This window comes from Diabrotica virgifera, chromosome 8, assembly GCF_917563875.1.
Source record: "Diabrotica virgifera virgifera chromosome 8, PGI_DIABVI_V3a".
Lineage (NCBI taxonomy): Eukaryota > Metazoa > Arthropoda > Insecta > Coleoptera > Chrysomelidae > Diabrotica > Diabrotica virgifera.
The window spans coordinates 114,539,800-114,549,977 of record NC_065450.1 but is presented as its reverse complement, the minus strand read 5'-3'; the positions used below and the strand labels follow the sequence as shown (position 1 = coordinate 114,549,977).

Below are 10,178 nucleotides of genomic sequence, written 5' to 3'. Positions count from 1 at the left end.
CTGGAAAATATCATACTTGAAAAAATGGACACCTAAATAAATGTTACAGAATGTTATTTTGTTCAATTAATTATTTTTTTCTAACACGGTTAAAAATGCCATTTTTAGCACTCCATAGGAGCACTAAAAAGCACTAATTGCTTTAAAATTTTTAGGACACTACAGTTTAAAGTAAAATGTCAAATTTTGAAAGCAAACGTCAAAATATTTGTACTTCATTTATTAACGTTAATATTAATAGTACAATCTGCGCAATTTGAAAAATGAATTTCTTGCACTGCAGTTTTATCATTTTTCATGGTTAAGGCGGAATGAGTAGAAATAACTGAGTTTCCAGTCGAAGTTGAGGCCACAATATCTTCAGATGTTGTTGGTGATCATTTAAATCTCCTGTCAATGCATTAAACGTTTTTTAAAAGATTTTTTTAAATTTAATTGAAACTGTATTATTGCATTGTTAACACGTTTATAGAAAATATATTGTATGTTATACGTCTTAAAAGTACATTTTTAAGGCAGTCGCGTGAATTGCACAATTCGCTTCGCTTATTCTGCAAACCTTCACATGCGGCCTTAAAATTGTACTTTTAACACTTATATCATAAATAACTAATAAATAAATAATAAATAATAAATAATTAATAACTATAGTAAACTTATAACAGATTAAAAAGGAGAAAGTCAAGAAACTCAAAAAATGCAGAAACAAATCGCTTCAATATACAAAAACTGGTATAGGCCAATTTTAGGACAAAACAAATTGGCATTGCAATATATTTTTTACACTACATATTTTTTCAAAACTTGGTGGAATTTGAATTAGAAATTATCTTTAAGTGTATATTAAATTACAATTGTATTTGCATTTTATCTTTTTCTGATAACTAAGAATTTTCCTATAAATACAGATTCCTCTAGTTAAATCTATATACAGTTACAAACAAAATGTTGAAAATATTAATTGTGACGCTAGTCTTTTGGGCTGTTGTCAGTTATGCAAAAGGTAAGCAATCATTAATATTATTTTGTAAAAACCATGTATGTATCAAGTTACCAAGTTATAAAATTATTTATAATTTAAATCATTTTCTTACATTAAACACAGTTTATTATTGATAATAGAACCTAATTTCTTTTTTAGATGTCAAAAATGATCTAAATGACGTTATTTTATCTAATTCTGAAGATGGTAAAATATTGTTTCAATCATTAATAGATCCAAAGCTAACAGAACCACCACCACCACCACCCCCTACTGATCCTCTTGGTCCACCAGAGCCTCCAAGTGACGTTCCAGAGGACCTATCTAACAAACGTCCCAGACCTCCACCAAGCGAACGACCTAGACCACCAACTCCTCCACCAAGCAGACGTCCAAAACCACCAGGTCCTCCACCTACCAGACGTCCTAGACCACCAGGCCCTCCACCAAGCCGACGCCCTAGACCACCAGGCCCTCCACCAAGCAGACGTGCAAGACCGCCAGGCCCTCCACCAAGCAGACGTCCAAAACCACCAGGTCCTCCACCAAGCAGCCGTCCAAGACCACCAGGCCCTCCACCAAGCAGACGTCCAAGACCACCAGGCCCTCCACCAAGCAGACGTCCTAGACCACCAGGTCCTCCACCAAGCAGACGTCCAAGACCGCCTGGTCCTCCACCAAGCAGACGTCCAAGACCACCAGGCCCTCCACCAAGCAGACGTCCAAGACCACCAGGTCCTCCACCAAGCAGACGTCCAAGACCACCAGGCCCTCCACCAAGCAGACGTCCAAGACCACCAGGCCCTCCACCAAGCAGACGTCCAAGACCACCAAGTCCTCCACCAAGCAGACGTCCAAGACCGCCAGGCCCTCCACCAAGCAGACGTCCAAAACCACCAGGTCCTCCACCAAGCAGACGTCCAAGACCACCAGGCCCTCCACCAAGCAGACGTCCAAGACCACCAGGCCCTCCACCAAGCAGACGTCCAAGGCCACCAGGTCCTCCACCAAGCAGACCTCCAAGACCACCAGGCCCTCCACCAAGCAGACGTCCAATACCACCAGGCCCTCCACCAAGCAGACGTCCTAGACCACCAGGTCCTCCACCAAGCAGACGACCATGATAACCCGAGAAGTCAACTTCTTAGTTCCTAAATTGAAAACAATTAAAACTTAACTTACGTAATACTAACTTGAAATTTTTTATTTATTCCTTCCGTAGTAAGAAAAGCATTATTTGCTAAAGCATAGAAAATATTTTGTTTTAAACTGAATTATTCACGATCCATCTTAACGTCCGGTTAAGCCTAAGCTACGTTGTAGATATGTAGGCAGTTGTAGAAGAATATTTCTTTTTGACTTAAATACTTATTTCACTATCTTTTTGGTCTCCCTTTTTTATTTAATTTGCTTGGTTGCACAGAGAGTATATAATTTTAAAAATGTTTACAGAAAGAATTGAAATTTTCTATTGTATTCTAATTTATTATTTAAAAATTCTCTATTCTCTATTAGTACAATCATTCAGGCTTAAAATAGATCCAAACCTCGCAATTCTAATTGCCTTCATCGAACTTGGTCGTAAAGTATGCTTTTTATTTTTAAGGAGTGAAAACTACCCCTTACTTCAATAAATTGAAAACTAATGAATTAAAGCGGAAATGGGCAATAATTATGTTCAAATATGTTAAATGTTGATTGTTTTGAATCATGAGTTTAATATTATGACATTTTACATCTCAGAACCCTTAAAAAGAACCACTCAGACAAAGATTATTTAAAAAATATGTTCAAGAAATATGAATTTTTTTGAAGTGAAAACTTCTTTAGGGACGTTGTGCATTTTTTGGATAGGGGAAATAGCATTAAATTAGCGACCGTCATCGCTTATAATGTGTATGTATATATAAATTGGGTGGAGGTATTTAAATTTAAAATAAATGTAAAACATATATTTTAAGATGGGGAAAAAGGATTTATTTCGCGACCGTCATCTCTTCGACTAAATAAATTTTGTACGTATATACATTATGTGTATGTATTTATAAATTCTATAAAAGTATTTAAATTTAAAATAAATGTAAACCCTATTTTTGGGTGGGGAAAAAGGATTTATTCGGCGACCGTCATCGCGACCGTCATCTGTTCGGCGAAATAAATTTTGTACGTATGTATATTATGTGTATGTATATATAATTTGTATAGAAATATTTAAATTTAAAATAAATGTAAAACCTATTTTTAGATGGGGAAAAAGGATTATTTTGGAGACCGTCATTGCGACCGTCATCTCTTCGGCGAAATAAATTTTGTACGTATATACATTATGTGTATGTATTTATAAATTCTATAAAAGTATTTAAATTTAAAATAAATGTAAACCCTATTTTTGGGTGGGGAAAAAGGATTTATTTGGAGACCGTCATTGCGACCGTCATCTCTTCGGCGAAATAAATTTTGTACGTATGTATATTATGTGTATGTATATATTAATTGTGTAGAAGTATTTAAATTTAAAATAAATGTAAAATCTATTTTAGGATGGGGAGAAAGGATTGATTTCGCGACTGTCATCGCGACCGTCATCGCTGCGACTAAATACATTTTGTACGTATATTATTATATTGTACGTATTATAATAGTAATATTATTGAAGTGAAAACTTCATCGTACCTGTTTACAAAAACAAGGGAGATATACAACAATGTACAAACTACAGGGCTATAAAACTGCTTAACCACACCATGAAAATATGGGAAAGAGTAGTTGACAGACGGATACGTGAAGAGACCGAAATATCCGAGAATCAATTTGGCTTTATGCAGGGTAGATCAACAACAGATGCAATTTTCATTATAAGGCAGTTGATGGAAAAATACAGGAGTAAAGAAACAAACGCTCATATGGTATTCATTGATCTTGAGAAAGCATATGATAGAGTTCCTCGAGAGATTCTGTGGTGGGCACTCAATAAGAAAGGAGTCCCTGGTGAATATGTAAAGATTGTGAGGGATATGTATGAGGGAGTAACGACTAGTGTTAGGACAGGTGTGGGAGAGACTGATAAATTTCATGTGAAAGTAGGATTGCACCAAGGCTCCGTGCTTAGTCCGTATTTATTCTCATTAGTTTTGGACCAGATAACAGCGAAACTACAGGGTAACATTCCATGGTGCTTAATGTATGCTGATGATGTCGTGTTAGTAGGAAATAGTGAAAGAGACTTAGAACAAAAACTGGAACAGTGGAGACAAGCTCTGGAGGAAAAAGGTTTAAAACTTAGTAGGACAAAAACAGAGTATTTGGAATGTTCATTTAAAGATGGAGCTACTACAAATAAAATGGTATCTTTGGATGGTGAAATGATTGTGAAAAGCAATAGTTTTAAGTACCTAGGATCGGTATTACAGAGTAATGGAGAAATAGATGGAGATGCATGCAGTAGAATTAGGGCTGGATGGATGAAGTGGAAAGAAGCGAGTGGTGTGTTGTGTGACAGAAAAATTCCAATGAAGCTGAAGGGAAAATTCTATAAAACAGCCATAAGACCGGCTATGATGTACGGAACTGAATGTTGGGCAAAGAAAAAGAAAGAGGAACAACGAATGCATGTGGCGGAAATGAGAATGCTTAGATGGATGAGTGGAGTGACAAAGAAGGATAAAATTAGAAATGAGTATATTAGGGGAAGTCTAGGTGTGGCACCAATTGATGCCAAAATGAGAGAGCATAGGTTAAGATGGTTCGGTCATGTTCAACGTCGAGACGTTAATCACCCAATACGAAGAATAGCTGAAGTGCAGATTCCTGGAAGGAGTAGGAGAGGAAGACCAAAGAAGACCTGGGGGGAGGCGACAAGGCAGGACATGTTGGTAAAGGGGATTAACATTGATATGACCCAAGACAGAATTGTGTGGAGAAATGCAATTAGGGAAGCCGACCCCGCATAGGGATAAGGCAAAGAGAATGATGATGATTGAAGTGAAAACTTCTTTACGGACGTTGTGCACTTTTTAGATGGGAAAAAAGCATTGAATTCGCACCCGTCATTGCGACCGTCATCGCTTCGGTAAAATAAATTTTGTACTTATACATATATTATTATGTGTATGTATATATAAATAGTGTATAAGGCACGCAACGCGTATATAATATTGGTATAACACCTATTTTTGGATGGGGATAAATAATTGATTTCGCGACCGCCATAGTTTAGTCGAAATCAATTTTCTACGTCTATATATTATCTTCTTCTTCAGCATGTTTGCATCCACTCCGGGACAATGTCCTCCCCGTGAGTTCTCCATTCTTCTCTGTTTTGTGCTATTTGGTGCCAGTTTCTCCCCATTTTGGCTTTGATGTCATCTAGCCATCATTTTTGTGGTCTTCCTCTACTACGACTGTGCTCGCATGGTCTTCAATGTACAATGTTTCTCGTCCACGTTTATATGTTTTGTCGTTCCACTTGTCCCACCCAGGTCCGTTTCATTTGCATTTCAATTCTTCCAATTCCATATTCCACTTTCGTCCTGCTTCGCAAGTCCTCATTTTGTATATGTTCCCTCAAAGATCTGTGTCGTTTTCAATCTATTAGCTGATACCTCTGTAACTATCGTCTCCATTATATACGTCATAATTCTTCTAGTTATTTCTTTCGTTTGATTCTGTTTGCCTAATTTGATCGTGTGACCTAGGTATGTATACTCTTCGACACTTTCAATATCACTTCCATCTAAGTCGATTGTGATATATTGAGTTGTCATCACTTCTGTTTTATTTGTTTTTGTCCTCTGTCTAACTTCTCTCTCCGTTCTTATTTTGCTTGTTGTTAGACCTTCAGATACATTTATTTGCATAGTTGCATTGTCGTCTATGTATTTGAGGAGTATTCTATATTTAGAATCAATCCTTGCGTTATTCATTCCTTCTAATACGGCCCAAAGTTCTATGGAATCTAATGCCTTATTATAATCCACAAATACCAAACGAAGAGGTTCATTGTATTCGTTGCACTTTTCGATAAGTGTCGTTATTATATGTAGGTGTTCTATGGTACTATGTCAACAGGCTGGTAAATATCGAATTTATTTGATAGCCTGTTAGTAATTATTTTGGTAAGCATTCTGTACGGATGTGACAACAGGCTTATTGGTTTAAAATTTTCGCATTTGTGGTAGCTACATATTAGGTGTATGTATATATAAATAGTATAGGACGCACGCAACGCGTGTATAATATAGGTATAGAACTTCTTTTTGGATTGAGAAAAAGCATTGAATTCGCAACCGTTATCGCTACGACGAGATATTAGTACCTAATTTCTATACTATAGGTTGAATTGCGTATGTATAAGTTCAAACGAAGATATAATGGTTGCAGGAGGGATAGAGTGTGTATCCGAAGGAGCTTTCGAAGCAAGCGCCACACGGTCCCTAATCCAATCATTATAAGTGATTAGAGTTTAAAGCATTTTTGAAGTGAAAACGTCTGTAGCGTTTTTGTACACTTTCTGGATGGGGAAAAAGCATTGAATTCGTGATCGTCATCGCTTCGCCGAAATAAATTCTGTACGTTTATGTATTATGTGTATGTATATATAAATAGTATAGGATCCACCCAATGGGTATATAATGCCTATTTACACTGCAATTAACGTGTACACTACCGCATTATGCGCCCTACACTTGCCCATATGGTTTAGTACTGCACTATGCGCATTACACTAGCTCATATGGTTTGATTATTTTGAGTCATCTGGTCTGGTTCGTGTTGTCAAGTAGCTGGAGGGCATCAACATTCACGTGACGATGGAGTCTATCTTCGTCGTTCCGCGCAAGTTTAGATAATATCTAAACTTATATTATAGTCTGTCTAACGGTGTCGATCCCCAGATTATTGTGGATGATACTATTTCTAATGTACTAGGGGGCATCTACGATGTTCGTTAGTAGCTTGTTTTGGAAGCGTTGAATTATTTGTATATTACTTTCGCTGGCCCACCCCCATAGTTGTATGCCATAACTCCAGACAGGCTTGAGGATTTGATTGTAGAGTAGCAACTTATTATGGATTGATAATTTGGATTCACGTCCAAGTAGCCAATACATTTTTTATATCTGATTCCGATTCCAAGCTCTTGTCTTTTCTTTTTAATATGTTCTTTCCACCTGAGCCTTGCATCAAGAGTAATACCCAGATATTTTGCAGTATTCTCATATGGAATCTGGATATCATTTATTCTGATTGGTATGTATTGCCTCCTTATATTGTTAAAATCAATATGTATGGATTTTCATTCAACTTGATTTTACATGCTTTAGTCCATTTATAATATCTGATCTATGGAGTTCTGAAGGTTATGTACCGCTTCTTAATGATTATTTCCATCTAAGATAATTGCTGTGTCATCTGCAAATGTAGCAATAGTATCTTGACGTAGTTGAGGGATATCTCTTGTGTATAAAATGTACAGAACGGGTCCAAGGCCACTTTCTTAAGGAGTATCAGCTCTAATCTGTCTCAAATTAGAGTATGCTTCCTCCTGCTTTACTCTGAAGCATCTGTCTGATATGTATGATTCTAAGAGTTAAGCGTACTGTTCTGGTAGGTGATAGCGCAGTTTATGTATTAATCCTTTGTGCCACACCTTGTCGAATGCTTGGGTCACATTCAGGAAGACAGTGGTGCAAAGTTTCTTTTCTTCCAGTGCCATTTCTATGATGTCAGTGATGCTAAGCACTTGCTCAATAGTAGAACGGCTCTCTCTAAAACCAAATTGGTGTGATGGGATTAGTTGTCTCTCTTCAATTATCGGCTTTAGCCTTTTTAGGGGCATTTTTTCATAGAGTTTTGCTATCACAGGGATGAGTGATATTGGTCTGTACGATGTTACTTGGTAAGGTTGTTTGCCAGGTTTAATTATCGTTTGGTAAAATTGGCAAAAAAATAATTACTAAATAATTAATAATAATTACTAAATAGTTAGTAATTTTGCCAATTTTGGTATTTGCCAATTTTGGTAAAATTGGCAAAAAAAAACAAAAAAATTACCTACTAAAATCATTAACCAGTTGTGTCTGAGTTCAGCGAACCGACTATACCTATATTTATTATAGACCCGTAGCCGTAGGTTGACTGTGTATAACCTCAAATTTTTTTTTAAATTTTTTCTTGGAAAAATACGTATATCTTTTTTTGGGGATAGCGGCAGGTCTAACTTTTTTTAATCTTGTGTATTTTACCAAACACTATATATTCAACTTTTTTTTAGATTTTTCCGAAAAATTCGCCACCTTCAAAAATCCGAAAAACTGTATTTAGGGGGTTTTGGGGATTTTTCCTATTTTATAGACTTTAAAATAGATCAAATGAATGTTTGTTTTATAGGTTATTTGTGAATTGAAGTAACTGAGTCCTTAAGAATATTTAAAAATGGGAGAAACACGTTCAAACTACCAAAAACCCTATACAGTATTTCTCATGATCATCTTTCAGTGCGTCACAGTTTTTCGATTTCTTTCTAACGCATTAAATTGTATGTAACAGAAAAAAGGCACGTCGGTGATTACATTTCGTCGGTGACATTTTTATAACATTTATTCTAGTTATTCTAGTTGTCGATAGATGGCGCCATAATAAAAAAATAATTTTTTTTAATTAGATAATAATATTATAAATATAATCTGTATAATTTATAACACTATACAAATCAAAGAAAATACCATTTTATAAATGCAAGAAACACATTTGATTTGTTTTTATTCCAAATTAAAAATAAAATGTGACCACTGTCAGATTTAACTAAAATGTCATGTTAGAATAAATGTCATAAATGTGTATTATCACGGACTTACCCTTTTTCCTATCATTTGTTACGCACTGAAAAATGATCATGAAAAGGACAATAGAAACAGTTTCTTGGAATTTTGAAGGTAGTGAATCTTACGGAAAAATAAAAAAAAAAAGAAATATAGTGTTTGATAAAATACACAAGAATAAAAGCGAATTAGACCTGCAGCCATCCCCAAACAAAATATAAAAAAGATACGCTTTAAAAAACATTTTTTTTGGGGTTATGTACACTCAACTTGCGAAACTATAAAAATAAATATGTTTTGTAAAAGCCTTTAAGTATGCGTGTGAATTTTTTGAAATTTTTATTTATTTTTTTTTATTTAGCGTATGGCTTAAGTACATCACAGAATATATTTAGATTTATGCATTATACAATGAATCACAAACAGGTTATTTTTATATATTCGATTGACCCTTCGGTTGCCATTACAAAGTCTATAGGGTCGCCTATGTATGCTCTGCGTGGGAAGTTCTGAACAATATGACTGATCGTCTGTCTTGCAGCGCCGCAGTCACAACAAGGCGAGGGGAGTTTACCCCATCTGTAGAGGGAGTCGGCGCATCTTCCACAGTTTGTTCTAATTCGATTAAGGGCTGCCCAAATGTTACGGGGACGTTCAAATTTGCCAGGTTTTCCTATGATGTCCGGTCTTCTTCTTTAAGTGCCATCTCCGCGGTGGAGGTCGGCAATCATCATAGCTATTCGTATTTTAGAGATGGTTGCTCTGAAAAGTTCATTTGATGTACATCCGTACCACTCTCTCAGGTTGCGCAGCCACGATATTCTGCGTCGCCATATGCTTCTCTTTCCTTGAATCTTTCCCTGCACAATCAATTGGAGCAAGCTGTATCTCTCTCCACGTGTAATATGTCCGAGATATTCCAATTTTCTTGTTTTGATGGTATTTAGGATTTTTATTTCTTTATTCATTCTTCTCAGAACCTCTTTGTTTGTAACGTGTTCTGTCCACGTTATTTTCAGAATTCTTCTGTACACCCACAGCTCGAATGATTCTAGTTTTTTCATTGATGCAGCATTCAAGGTCCAAGCTTCCATTCCATAAAACAGAGTCGAGAAAACGTAGCACCTAGCCAACCTAACTCTTAGCTCCAACTTCAAATCTCTTGTGCAGAGCACTTTCCTCATTTTGTTAAAATTTTCTCTAGCCTTTTCTATCCTGATTTTGATTTCCTGTAAGTAATCTCCTGTGGAGTTGATCATTGTTCTAAGGTATGCATATTGATCGACTCGTTCGATATTGGATCCGTTGATGACGAGATTTTCGTTATTTCTTTGAGTTTTCGATATTCTCATAAACTTTGTCTTCTTGACATTCATTGT

At 36.1% G+C, this 10,178-nt stretch overlaps 1 protein-coding gene across 1 annotated transcript; it reads left to right on the top strand.

Annotated features, from left to right (window-relative positions):
• Nucleotides 1-994: 994 nt before the first annotated feature.
• LOC126890240 (basic proline-rich protein-like) lies at nt 995-2,174 on the top strand. The gene is made up of 2 exons (XM_050659095.1): nt 995-1,003; nt 1,123-2,174. The coding sequence occupies exons 1-2, from the start codon at nt 995-997 to the stop codon at nt 2,104-2,106; spliced, it is 993 nt and encodes a 330-aa protein (XP_050515052.1). The 3' UTR covers nt 2,107-2,174.
• Nucleotides 2,175-10,178: the final 8,004 nt, after the last annotated feature.